Genomic DNA, 27,943 nt, shown 5'->3' with positions numbered 1-27,943 from the left:
CATTTGCCGCGTACGCCGGTGAATGACCGCTGTTGATGTGCGTGTATCGGCGCTATCACACACAGGATAACCGGTAAATGGTTTCGGGATGTGAGAAAAACGTTAATTACCATTCATTCGGCAAGTTTTTCACGTCTGATATCGCTCGTCTTCCGACACCGCCTTCCCACTCCATGGCCTTCAGCCCGTCACACAACATCAAAGGAAACCGCCCAGCCATTGACGTTGACGTCACACCTCACGTCATCGCGTTTCTGGATTTCTCGAGAATTTCTCGACGTCCGTGAGCGGAAACTGAAGTGTGTCGCTAATCCGATGGCAAGCACTTCAGCAGTCGTCGTCGAGGTGCCTCGTCGTGGATTAGCACGTAGACTTCCCGATCCGGCTAGTGTAGCGCGTTTTTCTTCTTCCCAGCCCGCTCGGCGTGTGTGTGTATGGGTTCGACACACTGTACCTGAGTGGGCGGGGCTAATGTGAAGGTGTGCAGCCTGTTCTGTAGTCCCTAGTCGCTGTTCACTCCACCCACTGTCAATGTCCTCATGAGGCCTAAGGTAGGCGCTCTCGAATTTTTACGTTAGGTTCTCTGGACGCGAGGTTTTCCCATGGGAATTTACTTTTTCATGGGTGAATTTTCATTCGACGACCACTCTTTGAAAAAATAGGGAATTATTTGCCGTTCGAATCCTTGAATCCTTGAAAATTAGAACAGAAAATTTAGAAAAATTACGTGCTCCATGATGCTGGATCACCGTCGACCGCCCGTGCAGAAAAGAAGCAAGGAATAATTGGTGGGAATTGCGTAGTCGACGAAAATACTTTTCAAACTACGTTGGAGGTAAACAGCACCTTCCGATTGATTTATTGTATGATGTCTGTAATTGCACACTTTTCTGGAAAAATGTGATGAGGAGCTAAGAACGAGTTTATGGACAAGCATGGTGCCTACTTTAGTCTTCTATCCACTTTTTTTCTGCACCCGCAGAGCTTGAGCAGTTCATTACCATTGCGCTGTGGATTTCCGCAATTGCGGACCATGTCAATGTTGTCTCTGACCCTTGCTATACGGTATTTGTGCAGTTTAGCTCAAATCCTCTGGAAATTCCTTTCAATTCATCAGGCAACAAATAAATACGGAACTTTTCTGGTTCTTTCAGGAATGTTTTTCTCGGATATTGTATCTTAAATTCATTTCTAAGCATAGAGCCGTTGCTCGATAACGAACAGAACCGCTTGGATTTTTTTTTTCAAATTTTCTTTGAGAATTTTTCTGAAGTTTTCAACATAATTTAGATTATCGAACTAACTACTGTAAGTAGTTCTGCAATTGCAGAATTTCCGAGTACTATTGATTTTCGATGTCTTTAGCGTTTTTCGTACATGGAAAAACATTGAATAAGGCGATTTTCCGTCGGGAGTTTCTCGGAGAAATTCTCGACGATCTTTTTTTCCCAGTATTTTCGCACAATGTCGCTGAATTCAAAACCCTGAACGTTAAATGTCAGCTAATTTGACCACTGCAGTGAAATTATCGATCATCGGGAAGGAAGTGATTTGCTCAAAATGGGGTTATTTCGCCAAAAACTTAGCGCCACACGTTAGTATCAGATTCGTGAAAAAAAATGTGATTTCGCTTCATTTTGCGGGAAAATTCCCTTCACAGATTACCTTTCAGGCGGTTAGTGCAAAACTTTTGCAGCGAGTTAAGTTTTCCTCGATTTTATGACCTCTTAAACGTCTATTAATCGTGTGAATGTTTGCGAAACGAAGGTTGCTGCGCTATAAATTTTACGAAGAAAAAGGAAAAAAAAAACGTCTTCAACGTGATGGTGGCGATGTGACGCTCGTAGGTGATCAGAGCAACGATTGATATTCGATGAGAAGCTAAGCAGTAAGCAGTCCGCTGGAATTATTTTTTTTTTCGTCTGGATTTTTGTTATTGAAAAAATTTTCCATGTTTTTTTTATTTGCACGGATTTCTTACGTTCAATACGTTATTTTCTCTTTTTTTCTTATTAAATATTGTAGTTTCAATGTGACGACCACGATTTCCAACAGTTTCTCTGAAATTTATTTGACTATACAAATGTACAACTCGTACCAACAGCACTCACACAAAAAAAACTCGTCCAATACTTGCTCATTCGTCGAGTTGTGACAGTTTTTTCTTTCTCAAATTTATGTTTAATGGTGCTTATAAATTTTATATGCTACCCTGGGCACTGTATGAACGCGAACACATTCGTAGAATTGTAATGGCGTCATTGAAGTGACCAAATGTGGACGTAGTGCTGCTATCCTACCGCCAGGTTAGTTACCAACCACTACTGGTCGTGGTCAGCTCGAAAATTATTCTCGAAAATTCAGTTGGTTCAAAATAATCTAATTTAAAAATTATTTTCAATAAAAATCCCATGTTCTTTACAAGACTGATTTTTAAAAAAATCGAAATCGAAAAAAGAAAGCTCGAAAAAAAAACCAGAAAAAAACTTTTCAATTTTTTTTCGACTTCTCCGCACGCGGTCACCAGAAACTCTCCGAGAAAAGATTAATGAAGAGGGAATAGTGTGGGTGAGGGGGCGGGTCACATCCTTAAGAAGCTCTAATTAATTTAAGTTGATTACTTAAAACACGACGCTGCATACTATCCTATTATTATTACTGTATTTCTTAATTAACAAACACCTTTAGACTGATCCATTGAAATTCAGGGATTAATGTACCAATTACAGTGTCTGACAAAAAAAACCATTTAAATTCACATTTTATTGAAATCTTGTATATTTTGTGCTTTATACCCACTTTTTTCTTTTTTTCTCTGATTTTAAATATTCGATAGTGATGATTTCAAATTAACTATGTAAATAGCAAAAAAATTCCAATTTGTTTAACTAAGTTGAAGAGTACTGTACTAACTACTGTATGTACAGTAAATAGATTAAGTTGCCTGAAGTAAATACAGATTTCTACTTACACAGTTGCTAATAATTTTTTTCCTTTAAAATCAATTTGCTTTGTGGGAAGAACCTCCTGTCTCGTTAAAATTTCAAGGAAAACTTAATGCTCTTAATTTTTAAAATTTACGCTATTTCGCTTATTTACATCGATCGAAGAAATGTACGCAAAAATGCGAGAATTCTTGTTGCTACAATTGATGTATCGCAACTGTCTCGATTTTGTGATGTAAAGAAAAAAATGTATTGAAAGAATTTTTTTTTGTTGAGTTCTTCTTTTTATTTTTTTTTTGAGATTTCTTGGGATATTTCCCAGGTTTTTTTTTCTGGATTCCCCAGAAATTCTTTAATTAATGAAATTTTCAATTTATCATATGATAGTCAAGCTGAGGGTGAAAATGTCATATTTCAGCTCAAACATCAACCATCTCGTAAAAATTTCATTCAAGTTCAATTCCAGAAAATAGAAGAAGAAAATTTCAAAAAATTCCATTCAATTTCAAAACCGTCACACGTCAACCGTCACACATTTGTTTGAAATTCCATACGTTTTGGAAAAATTCCATTCACGTACCAAACAACCGCACGTTTGTTTGGAATTCCTTGAGCCAGCAGCGATTAACGGCTTCGTTGTTGACGTTTATGTGGGAGGGAAAAAAAGTGTTGAGTCAACTGTTTCAACGCGGAAACGCATGTACCGTTCACTAAACAAACCACAACGTAGATTCTTACGTCTCCGTGTGTGTGTGCGTTGGCAACGTTGGCAACAGCAAGAAAACGGAGAAGAAACCTTAAAAATAGACGTTCAGTACGTATAGTTTTTTCTTACAGTACTTCCTTGCTTCGTTATGTGATCTACAACGAGCGGTGACAGCGGATCGATTTGGTTTACGTTATTCCAAATCGTTAGGTGGGTTGAACCGCATTGATTGCTCTACTGCTATAAATTTTGGATAGAGAAATGTTATATTTTATTATTTTATTATTTTAAATTTTCCACTTTATATTTTCCTTCTAAATTCTTGGTTTTTTCTTGGAGAAAATTTACTGTGTGCTACAATTTGTGTTTATTTCCATTGTTGTTGTTTATTTCCTCACGGGAATCATTTATATAATCCTTGTGCTCTTGTTATTTTCGTGTATTATTCCCTATTCTTGTTAAATTCCTGTTTTTTCTCTATTCATACATTCATAAATCTTTATCATCTCGTCTCTTCTCGTTGATTGTTCGAACATTCGAGTAACTCATTCGTTATTCGTTTCGGATATCGAACATCTCCGTCCACTTGAAATTCGATTTATTCAAACATCGAATTTTGCTCGAATCGTCGAAAATTCCATCAAAAAGCGTGCAAACAACGCGGATTGTGGTGTTTGCTGTTTTTTTTTCTGGTTGGGGGGCTATGGTACTGTGTTTTAGTCGTGGAACAATTTTAGTGTGGCTTTCAGGAAGAGGAAAAATGGCTGTAAAAACACGGCTAATATTTCGGTTTTACGTTTTTCTGTGCTGCTATAAGGGAAGAGAATGTCCAAGTAATCCTGGTATGTGGTAATAATCTCGAAGAAAAAAAAATTGTTCCTTTTCAAAATCCAGGTAGTGTTGAATCAGCTATGGAGCCAATTCGGGGTTTCGGAGGTTTTTTTTTAACCTAATCATCTCGTTTTTTTCCAGGCATTTTTTGTTATTATTGATTTTCTCCTCCAGAAAAAGGTGCATCCGAAAGATTATTAAAGCGTTACACATCCCTGACGTTTTTTTCCTAAAAAGCAAAGAAATTTCAAGTTTTCATATAAGGGGCACACGGATTGCAATAGAACGATGATGGAGCTGGAGAAACGCTCGTTTTTCTGGATTTATCCGGGTTTTTTTTTTGTGCGCGCAAAAAACACTAATATCAAAATTCTTCTGATTACGGTTCATTAACGTTTTCTGAGTAGAAATATAAATTCAATAAATTTTAATTTTAATCAAATAAAAATTTTCAATAATATAAATTCAATTTCCATGTTTCACTGGAGAAAATTAATTATTCGAAATACGGGATTTAGGTTATCTTGCATCGTTAAAAATATATTTTTCCGCCATTGTGAGAACTATTTGACTTTTTCACTTTAATTCATTTTTATTTGAAAAAAAAAACTGTAATTCTGCTGCGTACTACAGTAAATTAATGCGTTTTTTTTTTCTCACGAATTATAAAAAATACTATATAATTACTGTATTAATTGGATCTGTTGTTGTTTTTCGTTTGGAAAGTTTCCAAATGAGACAGGATTTTTAATCTCTTAATTAAAAATAGGTTTTAGGAGTCCCACACAGATGGAATTCTTACGATGTTGGAAATTTCAGGATTTCCCTCGAGTATCCTTGCTTTTCTGAAAAATAAAAAAATAATCAAATAAAAATTAAACTTACGGAAACACGTTTTCTATGGGTTTTTGTTGCTGATCTCCTGCAAATCCCCACAAAATCCGATCAAATCCAAGCGTTTATTGACGTGAAGGGTCACAGGATCACCAGTGCTTGGGTCCTTCATTCCGTCCCTATTTTGTTTTTTTTTTCTTTTCACATTATGTTATATTTATTTTTATTTGAGATTAACCCAGGATTAGAACATCACAAACATCTAGGAACCAGATTTTCTGATTGATTAATTGTCGGATCGCATTGTGTGTGTTTGTTTGGAATGTTGACCTGCTTGCTGTCAGTCAGAACTGGAGTTTTTTTTTTGTTGTTGTCGGAGAATTCGTTTGCTTCTTTTTATTGTTTGATGAAGCAGCGAAGGATATATATTTTCCAGAGTTTTAATGGGAAATTTCCAGAGAGAAAGAAATATGGGAATATTTGGAGTGGAAGGGATGTGATTTGACGACGAAACCGATAGCATCGGAAAACCATTTGGTCACTTTTCATCCACTACCTGAATCAGGAATTAAATTGAAAATCTTGATGTTCTGGTGGTTTGTCCATTTTGGCACAGTTTATTCCCTGAAAATCCAACGATCCACTAGTTGTACGTAATTTTGCGTGAGCAGAGAAAAAAAGAACGGTCCGCCATCACAGTACTCCCTTTCTGATTGGGTATTGATGGAAAAACTAATGAGAAGTGAAATGAACCTCTTCATTTCTCATCAACTTCTCGTACTTCTCCATCATTTCAATCGAAAGTAAAACATTTCCGCATACAGCTTTTGTAACGAAACGTCAGAAGAACAATAAGTGGACCGGTTCTGTATTCTTAGAATTTCCTCCTTTTGTAAAGGATTTTATGACAGCCATAGAGTCAGGTTAAAGAAAAGTTGCTATAGAAAACTTCGACATTTGGCAAGTATCAGCTACTGGGGCTTAGAAGAAATAAGAAATCTTAAAAATAAGTCCTCTCGGACAGTTTCGAGTTCAGATGGGTCTCACCCATTTCCATATATGAGGGGAAAAGTACGGAAGTTAAGGAAGAACACTGAAAAGGAGAACTTCGGATGTTCACAGAAAGAAAAGAAGGACAATATCGCTTGAATATGCTCAAACATTCAATTTTTGAAAGTGTTCTCTCGGTGCGGTTCAAATTTCTATCTTCTGTGGGGTGACATACTCTTCTGAAGACGAGTGTAGCCTAGTCGGTAAGAACTTCGACTAAAGTTGCATAATCGATCGATGGTTCGAGATCGACCCGGTGCCAACCAAGCCTTTCATTCGTTTGGGTTCGATAAGTTGACACTAGACTCTTCTGGGTCTGGACACCGGTCTTCTCCACTCCCCTTCCCCTCACCCGCCAGGTCATCAAGGCTGTACGTGCGTTCATAAACTTCAAACGATTTTAAACTTCTAAACTGAAACGCGTGGGCGGCGTATACCATAACAATTTACTGATTTGGACTAATCTACACCGTGCGCTTTATCCTCCATCCTTTAACTTTACCTTAATTCTTTGTAATTTTTTTGAAAATTTAAATTTAGGTTTTAAAAACTACTTTTGTTTTTAAAATGGTCACGTTGATACGTGAAGCAGATGGAATAATTTTCCGAAATATTTATTGTTATAAAATAATTAAATTATAAATAATAAAATAAAATATATGTTATAAAATGGGTTCTTTTTTTCGGAATAATCCGACAGCTGAAACCGGTTTTAAAACGATTTCTCAGCGATTCTTTTAAGTTATTTCCTTTGTAAGAGAATGCGTGTCTGAATCAAAAACACTTTTTTTTTCTAGAATTGCTTAGATGGCTAATTAGATCCAATTTAAATATTTAAGCTTGTTGCGATTGGGAAATTCTGTCTTTTTTTTTTTGCTGTAAAACTGTAATTTAACCTAAATAATATCAGTACAGTATCAGTTTCAGTAAATAGTGTTTTGTTCGTACTTTTTCTCTTTTTTTTTGAAGTTAGCTGGCAAATTTTTAGGTTTTCTGAGAATTTATCTTTCAGAAGTCACCGAACTCCTCTCAAAACTCGAACACTGCCGATTTACGACGCGTGATGTGGTGCAGTCGCATCCAAATATTATTCTTTCAGTTCTTAAAGAAAGTTTTTAATTTTTTTTTTGAAAATTTAACGCAATGAAAATTCAGTGTTGTTAAAATTGTTTTGAACCTGAAATTTTCAGGAAGTGTTCATGAATCTACCGCCAGTGTTTGAAAATGAAGAATTTTTGAGTCTTTCACAATCTGCTTCTCCGGAACTAGTGATTTGCTATTTAAGCAGGTCAGTAACGTTGTTTTTTCTTGCTCGGGGACAACGCGAGGGTCCCGTCGATCTCTGACAGCGCGAGGGTCCCGTCTCTGATCTCTGATCCCTTCCCTGATCGACACATGTCGTATCGGATTTATGACACGTTGCGTGATACACTTGTTTATGGTTCGCTTGCGAATACGAGCGATAGCGATATTGCGATCCAGGAACCCAGGAACAGAAAAAATTCCCCTTCGCGTTGGGAATCCGTTATAAACTTGTTTATATTTTAAAAAATTGAAAAAAAAACGCATGAAAATGTGTTTGTATTTGAAAAACTTGGTTTTTTTTAGTTCAATCGATGCTCTACCATTGCCAAATCGTCAGCGAGCTTATCTTCTATGTTGTTCGCTACGAAATTTACTCGATTTTACGTCACATCGAGGAGAATCCCTAACTGGTACGTCTCCTATCCTTTTCCTTCTTTTTTAAGAACTTTTTATTCCTTCTATGACATTCTCACAATGTGCGAACCGGCTTTCGATAGTTCCTCGCTGCTTTTTTCCTGTGAAATGATTCCTACCTTGAATTCTTCGTTGAGCTAACATTAATCGTTACGCTACGTACTACGTCGTAGTACGTAGTTACGTCCCTATTATTATTTTGTAACGATTCTTAGCGGCTACGTATAAACTCACGTCCACACTTTACAGTTTTTTTTTCACATTTAACTGGAATTTTCTTTGAAGATAGCGCTCAGAAAAATAACGCGAGATTTTTTAAAGAGATCTGATATTTCGTGCCAAGTTAGGAAAGTTAGACCGGGTAGGAAATTCTAAAAAATGTTGGTTGGGTGTGAGAATAACGGTCGAAATCGGCTTAAATGAACAAGTTTCAACTTTAGCTGGACGAGTTTACGACACAACCGTGCATCGTTTACGTACGTGAACAAGCACGTGTGTGGGTATGTCACGTGAATATCTCGTGAAATTCTAATTCTCTAAACTCATACAATAAACGAACCCGAAGTATACTTCTGGATAGGATTTAACGAAACTCGGATAGTTTTCTCCTACATAAGTTCATGCTTCTCTATTACACATGATAACTCGTCCACTTCTATAGTAATCCATATGGGTGACTTTAAGGGGACAGGGATAGGGACACTGCCATTAAAAGTGTATTCTGAGCCTGAATATAATAAACCTAATTAATAAGCTATAATCACTTTTTATTTTAATGATGTTTTTAACTTTTTCATCATAGCTTTAGGGATTAAACGTTGAGAATTCGAGAGCCGTGATGTTGGACGAGTTTGCACAGTGACCGTTCGGTAACAAGAAAATAACATAGAAAACTTGTAGCACCTTCTAGGCGACGTTTTTTTTTTTGCTAGTTGTAGTTCACCACAATTTTAAGAGCTAAAAGACACGATGATTTAACTTAATTCCTTAATTTTTTCTGTGCGGAGGCGTAGAAATTTCCATGAAAATCTGGAGAAAAGTACGAAATTGTGTACCATTATGCCTAATTCATACGCAGAATATGCATAATTCGCGCTAGTGAAAAAAAATGACTGTCAAGGATAAAAAGAAAAAAAAGCCAGGAAAATTTTGGAAAAAAAAAACTGATGCTACCGAGGATAGAAGGAAAAAGGGGAAACAAAAGAGGAGACTGGCAAGGATAAGGAATCTCACTTATGGTCTAATCTCCTTGTGATAAGTCACACCCACTGCCTAATTGTTGGGTTCGACTATTCGAATAATTCGAACGTTTCATGAGCATCTTCGTCTCTGTTATGTCGTTTATTATCAGAGCATGTTGTTGTCTTTTTTCTTTTTTTCTAAAAATATTCTTTGTTTATTTACCTTTAAAGATTCTTTATTCCTCTTGAAATATTCTTTAAATATTCATCATTCAAGTCCGAATCCGAATTTTATCTCCTTTTGTCGACTTGGACCGCAGTTCTTGCTTGACTGCTCCGACAATAGTGCTTCATTCTTATTTATATAAACTTTTCGTTGCTGTTCAATGCTTGAACATGTTTTTTTTAAATTTTCAATCCGATTACGTTTCAGCTAGGCTTGTAGACTGGGAAAAATTATTTCTCCAAAAGGGACCGTGAATAGTGTGCGAAGAGTTTTTTCTATATGTTAAATAAACTAAATAGAAAATATAGATGAATAAGAGTAGGAATAGGAATATAGGAATGAGTTGCATAGAGCTTGGTTTCATTCAAATCTAGAAATTTGCCCAAAATTTCACAAGAAATCGGTCAACTAAGAAATAATAAATTTAAATAATAATAAAATTAATCAATCGTTCTCTTCCCGTCGAACGACACTTCCAATCATCGCAACATATCATCAACGAGTATTTATACATTTATTTTTATGACGCCATCATGTTTATGAGGATACTGTATAAATATTAACTGATTTCCACACATATGTAAACTTCCTAGAATGCTCAACGGTCATTAGCGTTATTTCATCTGTAGGCGACGAAGATTGGCGATTGCTACTGTGCTTTCGATAAGTATTGATTATGGGCGGGACGATCGCGGCGATTTCTACCATTTGTCCCCATGTGGCAAGTACAATCAATATCTCCAAAAAGTGAACATTCCGTCGTCAAAGGCGTAGGGATCAGAAAATGCATCATTTATTCCTTAATCTATTCATGTTTTTCTTCTAGGAATCCCTGATTCAGTGCACATACCCAAAAAATTTCTCATCAATCTTTTTCGATTTTTTTTAGAATACTGTAGTGTATACGATAAAATAAGTGAAATACGGTTGGAAATGGGAGGTAATGTTATTTTTTCCAGATCTTCTAATGCTTTTCACTCCGGTGCTTTTCCCAAGGTGCACAAACACTACGGAAGTATTCCTGAGAGCGTGTCGAGCGTTGCTAGTGATGATCGAACAAAACCATCTAGTTTTCAAGAAATCATTCTCATCATCCGGAATTGAGGAGGACTTCTTAGGAGGTACACAATCAATCATCAATGATCACGTTCGTTTAATTTAATGGGACTTTTTTTTCACTGTTTCCCTCTACCCATTGGTATGTGGTAACCAGTTGAACGATGCAAGAATGCGAATTGGATTCGTTCCGAAGAAACGTTCCTACGCGAAGCGAGAGGCGGCGAAGGCGGCGAGAAATCGTTTTCACTTCTCGAAAACCTCGCTCAGCTCAGGAAATTCACTCGTGCGGCTAACGTTTATTGGCGTTTAAATGTCCCATATACACGTAAAATGACCTTTGTAGGTGTTTGTGAAGTTCTTGCAGAAAAGGACGATGTTTATGGCATTGCCGAAGAAGAACTACATTTGTGAGACCTAGCTGCACTTAACATTACGATCAGGGGAAGTGATCTTGAGATGGTGATCTTAAATTGGAATCAATCCTATCTTGTAGCACATAAAAAAGAGTAAGGTGCTCAATGCAGATTAATCCTTGTCCCATACGCGAACTCGTTCTTTTTTGAAGAAAAAAAATCGAGGAAAGGTCGAAAATGTAGTAACTTAATATATGTCCTATACGATTATGTACTTGTGGTGGCTTTGAGCGGTTCCGAACCACCGACTGTTAGAACCTAATGCTGACCTCTTACCATTGTGCTACACTACGTAAAATGAAAAAAAAAACAAAAAACTAGTTAGCTTTGCGGATTCGAACTTCTCAAATGAACGAAATTGTAGTTTAAAAAGTCTCAAAAATACTAATATGACACTAATTTCTATAGAGGTGAAAAACTGCTTCAATATTTTCTGAATTCCTTTTCGAAAACAAGTCCCTTCTCACTAATGATACGGCTACTAACGCGTGTAGGGTACCTACATGTAGGAAAATTTTTCCTTAAAAAATTTGGGGCTTTCAAACTGTGAAATAATGTTTTTATTCCTTAATTCGGGAGAATTTTTAACTTTCGTCTTCTCCATGCAGTAGATAAGGTTTAGGACGCAGTATGGAAGGTTTACAGCAAGAATGCGGAACAATCATCACAAATCCAGAAATCATGCAATTTAACAACGCCAGGCTGATCAATTTGTCGGACGAAGCAACTCTTTACACCGTAACAGTGACAAAATGAAAGCGCTCAAAGCGGATTTGAAAGGAGAATACTCAACAGAGCCATTTCTTATACGAATACGATTAGTGAGAGTTTACTTCGTTCTCTCATTTCACCTTTCATACTGATGCAAAGAGTTGCTTCGTTCGGGAGATTGATCGCGCCGGTCGCAGCGATTCATTCGATTTCTGAGGGCATAGAGAGTGCCCCACTTTTCCTTGGTGATCTACAGAAAGAAAAATGCACCGAAAATTTCCTTGAATGGCTCATTTAACTCTGGATTTTGATTTACTTTAGATTTGTTGAACTCTTTGGATTGTCTTCAATTCGTCGACGTTGATGGTGGTGGTAGTTGGCCAGAAATGGATGCACCAATCTGTGATGATGAGCCTGTAATCGAAAGAGTGCCACTGAAAGACTCTCAACCTTACTATACTCTTGCATATTGTGACTAAAACTATGTGATTCTTTTCGTTTCTGATAAAATTATGCCCATTATTCTTTTTTTCCCTCTCATCATCCCCCATCCGTTGTCTATTTCTCTCCTATCCATGCGCGGAGGTCAGCGAGAGAAAATTTTCATGGAACAAGCGCAAGATTCTAATCGTAAATCTACGAATATACGCCATGTTTGATTCTTTTCATGTATATAGATGAATTTTTCAGTATAATTTCGTGTGTTCGTAAGAATTTTTTTTCTGGTCCTGATATTTTCTTCAAAAATATAAATCACATGCTGGTTAGTACCACAACTGAAAGTGTGCTATTTTGCTAGTTTTTTTTTCCATTTTTACTCATTGTTTGTTTTAGCGCACAGGCACGTTGACAAATATTTGAGTATGTCATTTAAGTGTGGAAAATCATGAATGACCGCAATTGCAGAAACCTATGTTTTTTTTTTGTGTACAATTTTCTATTGATTTTTCATCGCAAGCGTTCTGCGGATCGTCTGCTACCATTGATATGAAGTGAGAAGGATATGTTGAATAAAATTTTTGTTCTTTTTTTCGTTTGCTTTATGCTTTGGATGGATTTGGAATAAATGAATTCAAAAGTTTAGTCAAAATTTTACAATAAGCAGAAAGAGCGCAGTTCATGTTGCGTGCGCGTCTATCCCGTGTCGGGTGTCCGCATCCCAGAGGCATACCGTATCCCCGCGCACGCGTCGCGGCGTTCTCAACAGTTCCCCTGCGATGTGTTCACAAATTCATCTGCGGTGCAACCGCAGCATTTTGCGTATTTGTTCCAATAGCATCGCTACTTTTATATTTGAGCCACTGTTATCACTCTTATTTGCCTCGTCACGATCAACGTTGTCGTACGTACGTGCTTTCTGCGTTCACATCATGGGACAAAAATTATGGGATGAGCTATAGTCAGCCATTTTGGTATGCGGTACTGATGGGTATTGAGGATGGGGGTATTTCACGCAATAAATATAATAATAAAATAATAATACAAAAATATATGAAAGTCAATATGAAAATCATAGTTCATCGTAGGAAATAAATTGATACACTACGACAAGATTTTAATCCTAATCGAAATATTAGAAGTTTTTTATTTGCTGTTGAATCTCGTTCTTAATTAATAAATCTTTCATGACCATCCTAGACAAACAGACAAGAGATGAAAGTCTTGGTTGGCGCCAGCGCGGTCTCGAACCATCGATCGACGGTACAAGCACAGCGCTGCGCTCTTATCGACTGTGCTACATTCGCTCGCTCGCCCGCCATTCTCGGCAAAACGAACTATTATCCAGAAAAGGGTTTGAAGAAGTAACGACATGTGGCTGAATCCACTTCTTCTGCAGTATCCGGCATCCAGAAAAAATCCACAATTCTTTCATTAATGTGGTCTTACAATGAAATCAAATAAAATAATGAAATATTATCTGTTTACGTTGAAAAATCCCGAGTTTTCAGAGGTAATTCTTTCTAAATTCATCCAGGTAATTCGAGAGCATCCTATTCCAATTCGATAGACGTCTCTTTTGACTAAAGTTAACATAAGGGAAAAATTACTTTTCACCTTAGTTGCTAACATACATTTAGAATTAAACTTTGAGTTTATCCATCAAAAAGTATCCAGCACCTCGAAATTCATCCATGAGTTCCAATCTGTTAATTTTATTCTATTTTCATTGTAGTGTTCTTTATAAAAAAATTGTCGTCGTTCACAGCTGTGGGACAGAATGGCCTTATCCGTGGTTAACAAGGAAATTTTCGAGTTTTACTGGATCAATCCACAAATTTCCTAATATACATGTACTCTAGACCATACGTATAACTTTATTTCTTAACATTGAGATAAGTAAAACTTTTTAAAGTTTAAAATTTATTCTGTTTATTTTCTACGATCCTCTTCCATTTTTTTCTGGTAGACGTTCAATTCTCACGGCCTTTCGAAATTTCCTCAGACTTTTATTTTTTATTTTTCACTTTTATTTTTACTTACTATTTATTTTTATTTTCGTCGACTGTTATTTTCGTCCTTTAGATAAAAGTTTTACTTTTATCTATTATTTCTAGCACTCTATTGATTTGTGGAATACGAATAATTCACTAGAAGGAGTTTCTTATTCCGGGAATTTATGAAGGTGAAGAAGACAAAACTGGAGGTGCCCAGAAAAACCAGTTGAGTAGGACAAAAATGGGAAAAACTTGCTTTGATCCGTATTTTCCGGTAAAAACCATCCAGAAACTTTCGGAGATGTTCTCAAACCCATATTCAGCCAGCAGGGACCTGTTGAATTAATAAAATAAAATTTATTATTAATGACGGAATTAATCCAGCCTATATCCGATCCCCTGTTCCTATATCGAAATCGCAGATCATAGTTGAATCGTTGGGATTTAGCGTGTGTCCGACGTGGAAACAAAAAAATTCGATAAACTGCTGATCCATATAAATAATAAAAGGTGACTACAATCAATGAATCGATGATTTTCCTGCCGCTCCGTTGAAACGTTCACTGCGTGAACACTTTTTTTTTGGTTGCGGACGAATTTTTTTTTACTGCGCGACTAGGACTCGTGTCCACTCTTTATTTGTTTAGTACGGCATTGCTGACCAAAACCCTCACAGCACCTCGTGTGGTGTTTACCCGCATACGGTTTGCTGCTGCAGTCATTTTCAGCTCTGCTTCGCTCCTATATTATGATTTTTCCGAAAGTGTACTAATTTTGAAGTGATTTTTTTCTTTTACGGATAATTTATTTTGCAAGCCTGATGCTTTTTTCTCACAATTATTCTTCGCATAATAATTCTAATCAGGTCAAACTTAGGCACTTCTTTCATATTTTAAATGAATTAATTATCATTTGAATTTTTCTTGTAGGGAAAACTTTTGTACTCTCATTACAGTTCCTCAAAAATCATGGAAGCATTTGTTCACTTTTAAAGTTACACGATCCATTGTTCTTTGTTAGCTGTTAACGAAACAAATAAATTCTTCTATTGTCGAATGAAATTATTTTTAAATTTCGTTTTTTTTTTTAATTTCGAGGTAATTTGTCTTATCTTCTTGAGGTAATTTAGTTTTTATATCCTCCAATCACAAACCAGGGGGTAGAACTGAACTTAATCACAATATTTTCCAAGCAAAAAAATAGGTAGAATTAAAAATACGAGCCTGGTAAACTTTTTCTGAATCCATTTTTTTAGTCGAAATTATTAATATTGTTTTTTATTTTTAATATAATATGAAATATTTGTTTTTTTATTGAATGAATTGTTTTGGAATTTTTCATTCTTTTCTTTGTCGTAAGTGAAAAATTCCTATTGGAACAATATATTTAGAGCATTAAGTAAATAGTTTCAAGCACAATTTTTAATATGGAATAATCGCTCACATTGCTGTTCATTTTTTGTTTCCTTGCAAATTTTAAATTTTTCCCATTGAGAATCTTCCGAGAACACCACTTTTGTTAGATTACACTCCAATTTTACATCTCTGGAAAAATTTCATGTCACATTTCATATATTTCCACTAGTTTTTCTATGGAAAGCAGCCGATCACTCTTAAGATCCAATAAGCGGAAATTAAAGGAGCTTTTCGGGAGCGACGTGTGGACGCGAAAAGCGTATCGACAAATACCGAAGCCGAACTTCCGGGTATTTGTATTGTTCGAGATTGACTTCGACGTCCGTCGCTACGGTAATCTCGGTCATCGCAGAGGTGAGCTCGTAGTGAATTAGACGTTTTTTGTGTAGTTGCACAAAACTTACCTGTATAACAGAATAAAAAAATTAAGTAAATAAATTATTGTAGCATAAATAGACAGCTGTTTTCTCAGATTTTGTCGCTCCATTCCTCCATTCAGAGAAAGTACAGGATTCATCACTAATTACCATAAATGAACATAGCACAGGTGATTAGAAAGTATAGAGAATAAAGCGTCAGGATGTACCAATTTATTGACTCCGGAGGAGGGCTGAAAGGCCGTTGAGCACCGGAGCGGACTCGAACTTCCGACTGATTCTGTAGACAGCGGAACCTCTTACTGACTGCGCTATACCCGACACAGTACAGGTGATTAGGGCAAAAAAAAGGATTCAGGATTAGACTAGGTAGGTACAAGTTCTAAAAAATTATATGATAGATGTCCTTGTAGTGGTCCTTTGTGTCCTGTAGTAATTTTTATTTAAAAATTTATAATTCGTTTTTTTTGCACAATTACTTTAGTTCCGTTTTTAATATTATTTATGTCTTATTCAAGTTAAGCTCTTAATTTTTCCGAAGAATTTTCTTTTTGTTGCACACATCGACCTTTCTAAACCATCTTCAGCAAGTTTTTCAAATTTCTTCCTGTTTAAAAACTAGAATTTTCTTTTTTAATTCTAGAACCCTTTTTTCTTGTGAACTCGGAAAATCAAGTTGTTTTGGTTTTTTCCGCCAAAGTTACCGGAGATCCAGGTTAGTACCAGCAGTACTAATTACTAGTATAATTACTAGTATCCTGCTACTATTCATGTATAGAAATTTTACAGTCCCTTATCATACACGAATACACAAAAGGGAGATATCACAGTCCAATTAAGTTGCAAAATTTTACATATTTACACTGCTGCTTGTTACCCTATTTTTATGTCCACAAAATCATTTCCCCTGTATATTTTTACTTCCAGTTTATGATGTCAGCGAAAATCTAAACATAGAAATCAATCTGAGCCCCTATATTTGATTATATTTGTTCTTTGGAGGATAAATAAAATGGAAATGAAACAATTGGCGCAATTTGTTTTTCTTTTCGTACCAACAATACTATACTTAGTATCATTTATTTGATTTACTGACTGCAAACTCCACGCGAGGCCACTTTTCCTTTTTTTCGACCGATCCGTTTATTGACTAAACGTCTCCAACTCCCGGAACAGGTGAATAAGTATTTCCATTGTGGTTATGACTCATTTAACGTCGGATAGATTTTTTCATAGGATTACAATATATCTAATCTACGCTCACTTATTCGTTTGAGCGCCTTGATTCTGTAGCAAATGACACTGGATACGGTATTTGGGCCCCAAACACACACACAAAATATGACCGTTTACAAAAATGCGTCAACGTTTCACCTGACCTTCAAATCTCAAGTGATTCTATGTGATTTGAAAATATGGTGTAAGATTTGTAAAATTCTTCAGAATAGTTTTTTTTTTGGAATGAACGGAGCTAGCCATTATAATTATATGACCATAATTAAGGACCTGCTTTTTTCACCTCTCAAGGGATTTTTTTTTCTCTAGATCACATTTCGATTTATTGCTTGTTTAATTGCTGTAATAAATTTACTTCTATCACCAGTCCAATGGGCAAAAATATGTTTTTTAAAAAATGTTGGACAATTAAGATCACTGCCCATATTTGTCGTTGAATCTACTCTTGATAAAGGGTGCTCACGAACACTCGTCTATCCATTCTGGAACTCTGGATTTAAGCATTTGAATGGGACCGTCAATAAGCCTAATTATCAAGGAAAAATAAGGAAAGGAAGAAAGATTTATTACCATTACATGGTATCTATTCTGTAAACATTTTTACCAAGTCCGCTGACCACTCGACCCCGCAAATCTTTGAGAGAAAAATTCATGCGACTCCGTGGACATTTTATCAATTTTCGTTTTACTAGTTAGTTTTATCAGTTTTATCAATTTTTATCAAATTTCGACTTTTATTGATTTTAAATACTTGCTTCGTTTTGTTGGGGTGGTGCCGGAGAAGCTTTCGCAAAATTTATAAACTCGTGAAAATTTTATGAACCTTGTTTTCCTTAGCAGAAACATAGCTGACATAGTAATTTGAGGGAGTTTTTTTGGGAAAAAAAGTCGTACATGTTTTCATCCATGCCCTCAAAATCCTCATTATGTCTGAGGACATTGCGATTGTTGTGGTTGACATCATTACTTCCCTTAAAATTGCCAAAAGAGGAAGAACCATTCATTTTAAAGAAAATTCTTCTTTAACCATTCATTTTTAAAAGAATTTAGTCGTGCATTTTTCCTTCTCTATATTCCATTTATCCTTTTCCCGTGATCCAAGTGACGATTTTTCCAGCAAATGGTAGTGCATATGCTCACAAAATCTGCGTGAAGAAAGATGTATGTAGGTAAACAACTTCATAGGGTTCCATGCTGCAATTTATTGCCTAAATTTGACTTTCACCATTGATAAGGACTAAAAAGGCCAAACAAACACCACAGGACAGCAATAGGGTTCAATCGCTTGCTTGCTGATAACGCGATATGCTAAGGCATGAAGCCAAAAATGTGAAAACCCCCGTTAAAAGTTCCAGAAACCAATGAACAGAAACGACAGAATGAACAGACCGAGGAAATGTAAAGGAAATGGACAAAGTGCGAAGAAAAAACGAAAAAAGACCTTCTTCTGGAGGAAATCACGTTTTTTTGGATATTAACAGAAATTTATCTATAAAATGTCTGGATACCATAATGATCCTCCTCGTAGAATTAAAATGATTGTAGGAAGGCCACTGTGGTTTCTTTGCGTTCATGTCTTTGCGTCCATGAATTTCTCGTTCTTTTAGTGGAGTAAAAACCTAAGCATAAAATTCTCGTAAAAAATATTCCTTACGATTTCCCTTATGGAGGCAAACTTTCCCAGATCTAACGGCATTGACCTATCCGGACAAGCAGAAAAGCAGTTACCTATAGATGACAGTTTTCACAAAAACGAACGAAGATGCAAAAGAGATCCCAAAGGTGAGCCGAATTTTCCTCTGTCGAATAAATCACTTGAGAAATGGAATAATTTTTCGGATTCTACAGGTTGTGGTGTCAAGCCCTCTGACCACTCCAACAGCTCCTCCAAATAAAGAACAAGATATTAGTAATAGTGGTTGGGTACCGATGGAAGGTGGAAGATTTGATAGGTGAGAACAGTTCATGTATGAATGTTTCTTTAAAAAAAAACAAAATTTTTTTATTAAAGACCAAAAAAAGAACGAAGTTCATCGTTTGGGCCACTTTCAATTATAAGACTATCTCCGTCACCACTTGCGAGAACACCTACGCCTACTCTTCCGGATCAGGGGAACGCAGAGAAGAAGACTAGGTTTTTTTTCCAGAGGATTTTTCTTCTAGTCTCATTAAAATTGGGCGGAATAAGGAGGGAACTTAGAAAAAATTATTTATTTTTCCTAAAGTTATTTAGAAGACGATTATGCACCATGCTCTTTATACTGTTGGCTCTTGGGCTTGGTCTTTATGCTGGCGCTGTTTTCTTCCATTATCACGCAGGACTTGTTCGGTACACTTTAAATCGTCTATATTGAACAGTTATTTTTTACGAATAATTGGCGATTTCCACATCCAACCGCTTTTTTGTTGCTTTAAAGAAATATTCAAGCTTTTGAGGATCCAAAAGTCGCTGGAAAATGATTAAAATTTGATATGATTTGACTTAGGTTTGCTTATAAGGAAGGTGTCGATCATGGAAGAATTGCTGCAAAATATCAAAGCGTCGACTTGCAGAGATCCGTGGACGATACAGGAATGAAATCTGAAAAGGTTTGTGGATCAAACACTGTGGTTGATAGTCGTAGAAGAGACGGTAAGGGGAGGCGGAGGGGAAGGGTGAGGAGAACCTGGAGAGAGGATGGAAAGAAAGGGAGAGAGAGAGTGAGAAATGACGATAGAGGGGATGAAAGAGAAAGGCTCTCTGTATTCATCGGAGCTTTTATCTTGTAGTCTCTTTACCTTATACGCTACGTCTATAGTCTCCTAACTTTTTACTCACCTAGGAAAAAAGGTTTATGTAGAATTCCACGCACCCAGAGATCCAATTCAATTCTAACTGAAGGAGAGCCGATCACTGTTTCTTATTGTGAAACCTGGAAATCATGGACGAATTTCCACTGTGGGCATTCATTGAAATCTCCTTCATTCTAGTTTATTGGAGATTTCGCCGACATCTTTTTTGGTGAGAGCAGCTGAATTGGGGAAAATCCTACTTATCACAAATGTTCTGCATAAAAATACTGATACTATTTATGTTTTCTTGTTATGCCAACGAGGTTTAAGCATTGGAAGCATTCTGGATTTCCGTCAAGAATCCGTCCACGAATAACAAAAATGAGTGCTTATCAATTACCAATGACCTCTTGCCGTTCGTAACACTCTGTGAGCTATAAGATTGCCCCACATGCAGTTCCTTAACGCTATCCAGACACCAGTACTTAAGGATACTGCACAATGCGTAGATCTCATTCGCCTTGGTGACAATCGTTAGGAATGCTGTGGTTTACCAGCCCCGCTAGTCGGTGAAACTGGTCAGTTGTTTTTCCTTTAAGGTCTTGCGTGGTGTACTTGGAACAATATCGAGGATTGGCGAGGAGAGAGGAGGAGTTTGATCTGATATGCATAGTATCAAAGACCTCGAATCATTTTCAGGCCTTTGAAAAAGACGAGTTTGTCGAAACGTCAGGCCAACAAAAAAGTTTCACCTAAACCACGTTGGCAAAACAAGAAAACATTAATACACTATCAAATGCCGAGGTTTCAAGAAGAGAGGGCCTAGAGATTACTGATACTATTCACTTCATTTATTTGTTTAAAAACACCAATAGATACGCCATAAACCAGAAATCTTAAGAAACAAAGCTCAATAGAATTTCAGCTAAGTTCTCATACAGCAAGGTTGGCCCTTCAGAGCGCCTCATGTGGTAGGATGACAGGTTATTCTCCTGCTATGGAAGGTAAGAAACCCTCACGCGAGATCCTTTCCCCAAATCCAGAACGCTACGGTAGAACAACGGGTATTATTAGGTGTTCGACTTGAAGGCGGACAGTGGCTCAGTACGGAAATCTCCGGGGAACGCGTGGTGTTCGGGTTGTAGGCTACGGAACCAAGCGTGGCTACGCTCAACTTTCCCTCATCGTCGTAAAAAATAGCGTGTGAATGGAGTTTTTTCCTACGAGCTACTTTAGAACACACCTTCTTGTTCGCGCTCCGGCCTTCTCAATAGCTTATTCATTGGTTTTACTTGAATAGGGTGGTAAGAAAGCATAATTAATCTCCGACCACTCGCTCGTGAGGGTGGCGCGTAGGCAGGGGAGGAGGGAGCGCTCTAACGTACCTCGTAGGAAAAAGCGGTGTCCTCCACACCGTTTTTCCCCCTGCTGTCTTCACCGTTTTTTTAACGAAGATTAGAAGAGGATAAATGGAGCCACGCTGGGTTCTGTAATCTACAACCCTAACTCTACGACTTTCCTGGCATGCTCGTACTGTGACAATTTCGTGACGCACTGGCTTTAACCCACAAGGAAAGAATCGGTCAGAAGCCCCAAGCGAACAGGTGGCGGGACCCAAAGCGGAATGGCTCATTAACTTTGCTATCCTTGAGCGGCTAACCACCGCCATTAGAGGATAAAGATGGAAAATTCATAAGGGTGAACATGAAAAGAGCATGAAACCAAGCAGAATTCCGCCTAGCTATTGTATTACCATCGGATTTTTCTTAAATTCTTCTCTAACGGGAATTCGCTCGTTTACCTCTGTTCACAATTGATTCGAAACATTTCAAACAGTTTGAAGTTGAGGGGATGACCATTTCTGTACTTTAACAATGTATAGTTGTGTTAATTGTGGTGACAGTTTGGTAGAAAATAAGTCTCCGTTCACTACAGCTAGGATCAAACAGAAACTGAAATCTACATAAGCTGTCATGAGTAGGTATAAAATAAACTGAAAATAAACTTTCAGCAATGTTAGAGAAGTAAAGAAAACAGGGAAAAAGACTCGGATCGTAAAAGTTACAAATATGTGAATAAAAAGTTTTAAACTTTGTTCGGAACTGAGCTCTCAACAATCTTCCCGTGTTAATCACATAAATATTGTTAGTGGATGTAGAAGTGGATAGTGATTTCTGTAAAATAAAAATATTAATTTCGTTTTTTTTGGAGAAGATTTTTTAACCAACCTCATGTAGAACCTCACTGCGATATTTGATGCTGTTTGCAAGCGATGCTTCTCGAAATCTCTGGACAATCACCCTGCGTCAATTCCAATCAATTTTTTTCATCTACTGACTGGATCATCGGTTAGTTCCGTTTAGACATAAATATGCTACGTATTTTGCTAGTTCAGATGTGGAAAATTCGGCAAATATTAACTTTTTCTGTGAAAGTGACGTCTTTAACGTCAGGTGTTTCTCGTTTTCAGCCGTCTGCCGCAGCGATGCAAAGAACGATGCGAGGAAAAGTTCGAATATGTGGTCCTTTGAAACGTGAAGAAATCGAGGCACTTGGATCAATAATGATCACGGATACGAACTGCTCCAGAAGAAATTGGGCGCAAAATTAACTAATTATTACTAACTGTTTGTTTTCATTGCTTCATTGAAATAAAATATGGTACGTTGAGAAAATGTGTAGGAATTTACTAAGAATAAAACGATAAACGATATACGATAAAAACAACGATAAACGAAAGCAAGTCTGTTCAATATTTTGTTTTTTCCTGCAGATATATGGATTAACCACGGATCTTCCTCAGTTAGAGAGTTAGAGGTTTCTTGCGAGGATGCGTAGCACTTTCCCTGGGGACGGGTACGAGCCAACCACGACCCAAAAGTGACATTGTCCCTACCCTGGGACGTCCAAGGTAGGGACAACGTCACCCCGGGGACGGGATTCCTGTTTCTGTTGTGCTAGGACTGCCTCATACATCTTTCTATCCCGGTACGTCGCTCTGGGTGTTCATTCCGGAAGGGCGCAACGTTCTCCCACAAACCCGTAGTCCGCAATCTGGTATTTCAAATTATACGCAACAGCGATGGTTTTGACAAAAATTATTCACTGAGAACCAAAAAAGAACAAAGTTAACCTTTTGGGCCACTTTTTTTGATCATAAGACTCTCCGCCACCACTAGTAAGAACACCTATTCAGAGAAGAAAGCATAGATTTTTCAGGCGGAAACGCCGAAACGTTAGCTGTTGAGAAATATCAATACAAATCTTGGCTACAGCTCAAGCAAATCAATAAAAAAATAGATTTTATAATTTTTCTTCTGATATCACAAAAATTTAGAGGATACAACAGACTTTGAGGTACAATTATGCATTATGCACTTTATACCTTTGACTCAGGGATTTGATCTCTATGCTAAATTGCTTCCGTTATCACGCGGGACTTGTTCGGTAAGCTCCATGTCTTTTTAACAAATAATCATTGTTCCTCATGATTAACGAGTTCCGTATCAAACGGTTTTTTTTTGTTCCTCGAAAGAGAAATAAGGAAAGGGGAGAGCTGGGAAGAGAACAGGAAGTGAAGAGAAGTAAAGAAAAGAGAGACGAAGAGAAGAAAAGGTGCGCTGCATTCATCTATGGTTTATAGTCTTAGCAGTGGGGAAGAAACTGCAGAAAAACAGGCTTGTGTGCAAATCCACTGTAGTGAGAAATAGTGAGGAGCGGATCTCCATTGAGGACATTTATTGAGAAATGATCTACTGCATTTCCATTAATAGAAATTTTGCCAGCACTTACCCTGACAGAAATGGCTTATAGGTGTGAAAAGTCCTGTTTATAAGAAATATTCTACACGAAAATACGAAATCCATATATTCCATTCTCGAGATCTTTACAATTTTTTTATTATTCCCAGATGGAAAACCAAAATATTTCTGACAATGATTGTGAATATTTTAAACATTTTGAAATTGAGGTAATGGTCATTTCCTTACAGTGCAGTGGTGTTATCAGTGGTGACAGATCGAAGGTATGCTGTACAGCATCATCTCTTCTTGAAATGTCGGTATTTTGTAGTTGATTTATCTTTCGGTATCGGTCGCATAACCATAGTATCATAAATACAGTGCGGAGGATTTCAGTTTCCGTAGGCCGAACAGAAAATGGAACATGTCAAACTGTTCCTTATTATGTGTGCAAAAAACTGAACATGAGTTTCCAAGCCCAACAATATTCACGATCGAGGGCGAAGCGAAATCAGCATAGAAACGGCGAATCTTAGCTGTTACAACTGAAAGGGACAGTTTCAAAATGATGAGAGAACTGAGGACTCGATCATCTCTTCATGTTGATCATAGAGAGATCGACAATGGATTTTGAGGTTGAGAGTGATCTCTGCAGAAAAAGTAAGCAAACAAAACATAAGCTTTACTTTTCTTGACAGCACTTAATAATTTATTTCTTACAGAACCTCATTGCCATACTAGATGCTTGTCGTGCCAAAGACGACATTCCCATCCAGCGCGCAGAGCGCGGGAAAAGTTGCCAATGGCAAATTATTACGATATCTTTCGCGCGCCAGCCACAGCATATAAGACCTGTCTCCCAGTACTCGAAGTCCAGTTCCTTTCTCTCCTTCTTGGTGTGCCGTCATGTTTTGGTATCGTCATATTCTCGTGTTTGTTCCGAAACAGTGTGAATGTGGTCAGTCGTGTTGAATCCTTTTCGAAACCTTGCACGATCGCTTAGCTATTCCACATATGCCACTCCTTTTGGAATCACTCTTCTAGAAAGCTTGTAGATTACGGAACCAGATTGGACCGATAGTTGTCAAGATCAGGTGGACATCTTCGTTCTCAAGCAGCAACACGGTTCTGGATTCGGAAGATTATCTATATGTTCGGATCTCCTTCTATCGGGACCAATGCCTTATCCTTTCTTCCAAAAAACTCTGGAATGACATGCCTATCTTCTCTTAAATAGTAAGGAGACAAGTGGACTCGGTTGTCGAAGAGATCAGAGTAGGAGTCGTGGACGACTTTCTCCCTTCTCGATGCAGTCGTTACTCCATTCGGGTTTCGGAGAGCAGTCATTTTCGTCCTACGATTGGCGAAGTCTCGACGGACATGGCGGGTGGTCTTTCTCGCCTCTGCAGCTTCACCCCACACTTCTGCTTTTCTCTTTCTAAAGACTTCCTTTATCGTCTCTCTGCAAAGCCTTGCGAGCTCGGAAGTGAGTTTTTGGTTGTCGGCGGCCGATGCTGCTCCACCGTGGCGTATTTGCTGAGTTTCTGGAGACAACGTAGTTTTAGAGTTGACACCTGCTCCTAGCTCATTTTCCACCAGTTTTGAAAGTGCATATCTAACTTTCTTTCTCTAACTATGAAGTCGCTTCTTGTTACTTTGGTGTAATAGACTGAACACTATCAGTGATACCGCTTTTTCTACAGCCATCAATGAGTTCTGGTGGAATAGATCTGGAAGGAATCTGGAATATCGCATTGTGTTCTCTTTTCTCTTCGTCTTTCTTCTCTGTTCATTGTGTACTATTCCGCATAATGAATCTTTTGTTTATCTCAGGGCTTTCTGTTCTTTAACATGGATGTTGGCTTGAAAAAACTATATGTGAATTTAAGGAAGATTTAATTTTTGTTTATCTTAAGAAACATTAGAAGTATTGATAGTTTTTCTACTAGTTTTTTTTTGTAAATGAATCGTTGAGATCCACAATATTTTTAGCGGCTGTTAGACACCTCATTTGCGCCTCACTTAGGTTCTTGTTGGTGGCTGCAATTGCTGATTGCTCAACGGAATGTATTGTAAGTACTGACAAAATTTAGTAATGTTGGGGTTCCATACCTTCGCAAAGCCGTAATTCACTAGGGAGTGAAATAATATAATTCAATATGGTGTACCTTAGATTTCTTTGTAATAAGGTATCGATCATGAAAAAGCTGCTGCAAAATATCAATGCGTCGGTCTGCAGACATCTGCCGGCGATACAAGAAGGATCTGAACAGCGGTGGTTAAATTCTGCTGTGGACGATTCGAGAAGTAGAAGGAATTGAAGAAAGAACATGAAATAATGAACGAAGGAGGCAAAAAAAAAGAAAAAGGGAAAGGAATCTTTTATTGATCTTGTGGAATTTACTGCCCTGAACATCAAACTCAGTTCCTACCAAGTGATCACTGTCTCTTCATCACGACACTGCCTGAAAGTCAGGAGTCCTCATTAACTGCATTCACTGAAGTGATCGAATCCTCTGCTGCTTCTCTTTTACGGGAAATTCGGTTCTAGCAGGAAATTTGTCCTGCTCGAACAATAGATTTAAAATTGGTAGACGAAAATTCTCAAAACGATTCGCAGCCGAGGAGAAAACAAAACAATCGTAAAAGCGGCAACAATCGCAGATGCATGTAATCAATCTGAGAATAGATAATCGACATATCGACATCTATTCTCAGATTGATCACATACATATCGTTAGTGGATTTAGAGTGATTTCTGCAAAACAAAATACTAATTTTATTTTTTGCGGTGCAAATTTTTAAGCGACTTCTTATAGAATCCCATTGCTATACTAGATAGATGCTTCTCGAAACTTTTTGACAATCACATGGCGTGGACTCTATTCAATATGGCTGGATCATCCGTTTGTTCTGCTCACACAGAAATGGTTAGCGCAGATGTTGAATGTACTATCAGTTTACATTTTCTGCTGAGCATATGACATGAACGTCAGGTCTTTGATGCTTTAACCCCTCATCAGCACCCCAATCCTAAAAAAATGAGAAAAGGGTTTTAATTTGTGGTCCATTGATACATGAAGAAATCAAGGAAACTGGATCAATAACGATCATGGATACGGACAGTTTTAAATAATTTACAATTAAAGAGATTGAGCTCGGGATTAATTGATCATTATTGATTGCTTGTTCTTATTGTTACTGTTTGTTACCGTTTGTTTGTTGGAATCATTAAAATAAAATAAGGTCCATTGAAACACGCTGAGAAAACGGGTAGGAATGGTCAGCAATAAAAATAGTGTAAAAATAAAAGTTGGAGAATAAATTGCTTTCGTTTTTTTTTCTACAGATGATAGATGTACAACGGCGAGCAAACGTTCAGTGTTTTTTGTTCTTTTCAAGATTTTTGCCTTGATGATGTGTGCTGTAATAAATGTACAAACGCTAATTGTCAGAGCCGCCTCGTCCGGTGAAGAGACGGAAAACGTTGATCTCCAGTGCTTGTCCAAGTACTGTTGTTAAGAGTTGTCAACATTTCGAGAAATAGGAAAGTTGTTGAAAGATTCGTAGAGATGTGTGACGGGCGAAAAGTACTGAAAGAATTGATAACATGAGCAGGAGAGAAGGTTACAGCAATTCTTATTTAACTAGTTGATATTCAAAAGGATATGGCTAAATTTCCAGAAATTTTGGCGTGTTTGTCAGCACCAAAGTCGTTATGGTGGACTTTTCAGTGAAGATCCATGCGGGGCAGTGAAGAAAAAGGTTGGTTTCTATGCAGAGCTGCGTGACATGAGTAGCATTTGCAAAAGGCGCGTTTGCATTTAAAGGCATCACCCCACGAATCTGAGGTGGTACGGATTTCATTGGAGAATTCGTATACAGGATCGTAGATTATGGAGAGGAGGGTGATTCCGTCCATTTCTTTCTAATTGCCGTAAAAAAATGGCCCAGAGGATGCGGCGCCGCACAAGGCTGGCGCGCTCCAGTCGAACTCCTTGTAGAAAATGGTGGGCCAGAACGCCCGAAGCTGTATCTTCCGAGCCGTTTCTTACAGCAATTAGGAAGAAATGGACTGAACCACCCCCTGTCCATAATCTACTATCCCGTATACGAATACTTCAATCGAAATCCGTACCACCTCAGATTCGTGGAGTGATCAGTCGTGGAGTGATAGGCAATCAGTTGTTATTAGTGTGAAATATTTGCTTCAGTGTACATAGTTCACAGTGTGAAGATAAGACATGTTTTCTATGGCAATATTGTAACTCCTTGACTTTTGTGAGAAGTAAA

At 37.5% G+C, this 27,943-nt stretch overlaps 2 protein-coding genes across 5 annotated transcripts; both read left to right on the top strand.

Annotated features, from left to right (window-relative positions):
- Positions 1–315: 315 nt before the first annotated feature.
- RB195_004348 (uncharacterized protein) lies at positions 316–12,154 on the top strand (the record flags this gene model as incomplete). Of its 3 annotated transcripts, XM_064182155.1 has the most annotated exons (9): positions 316–390; positions 719–835; positions 3,783–3,861; positions 4,401–4,493; positions 7,379–7,477; positions 7,561–7,654; positions 7,975–8,081; positions 10,452–10,613; positions 11,997–12,154. In XM_064182155.1, 9 exons carry the CDS (start codon positions 316–318, stop codon positions 12,152–12,154), a joined length of 984 nt encoding a protein of 327 aa, XP_064033421.1. The 3 variants fall into 3 exon arrangements, with proteins under 3 accessions (XP_064033421.1, XP_064033420.1, XP_064033422.1); XM_064182154.1 differs by lacking the exon at positions 4,401–4,493; XM_064182153.1 differs by lacking the exons at positions 316–390; positions 719–835; positions 3,783–3,861 and having other exon boundaries at positions 4,412–4,493.
- A 6,718-nt stretch (positions 12,155–18,872) lies between these two features.
- Positions 18,873–21,055, top strand: RB195_004347 (uncharacterized protein; the record flags this gene model as incomplete). Of its 2 annotated transcripts, XM_064182151.1 has the most annotated exons (6): positions 18,873–18,920; positions 18,987–19,090; positions 19,150–19,272; positions 19,372–19,467; positions 19,625–19,727; positions 20,510–20,569. In XM_064182151.1, the coding sequence occupies 6 exons, from the start codon at positions 18,873–18,875 to the stop codon at positions 20,567–20,569; spliced, it is 534 nt and encodes a 177-aa protein (XP_064033419.1). The 2 variants fall into 2 exon arrangements, with proteins under 2 accessions (XP_064033419.1, XP_064033418.1); XM_064182152.1 differs by lacking the exons at positions 19,372–19,467; positions 20,510–20,569 and adding an exon at positions 20,954–21,055.
- Positions 21,056–27,943: the final 6,888 nt, after the last annotated feature.

Source organism: Necator americanus, chromosome I (assembly GCF_031761385.1).
Source record: "Necator americanus strain Aroian chromosome I, whole genome shotgun sequence".
NCBI classification, from domain to species: Eukaryota; Metazoa; Nematoda; class Chromadorea; order Rhabditida; family Ancylostomatidae; genus Necator; species Necator americanus.
This window is presented reverse-complemented; position numbering and strand designations above follow the sequence as displayed.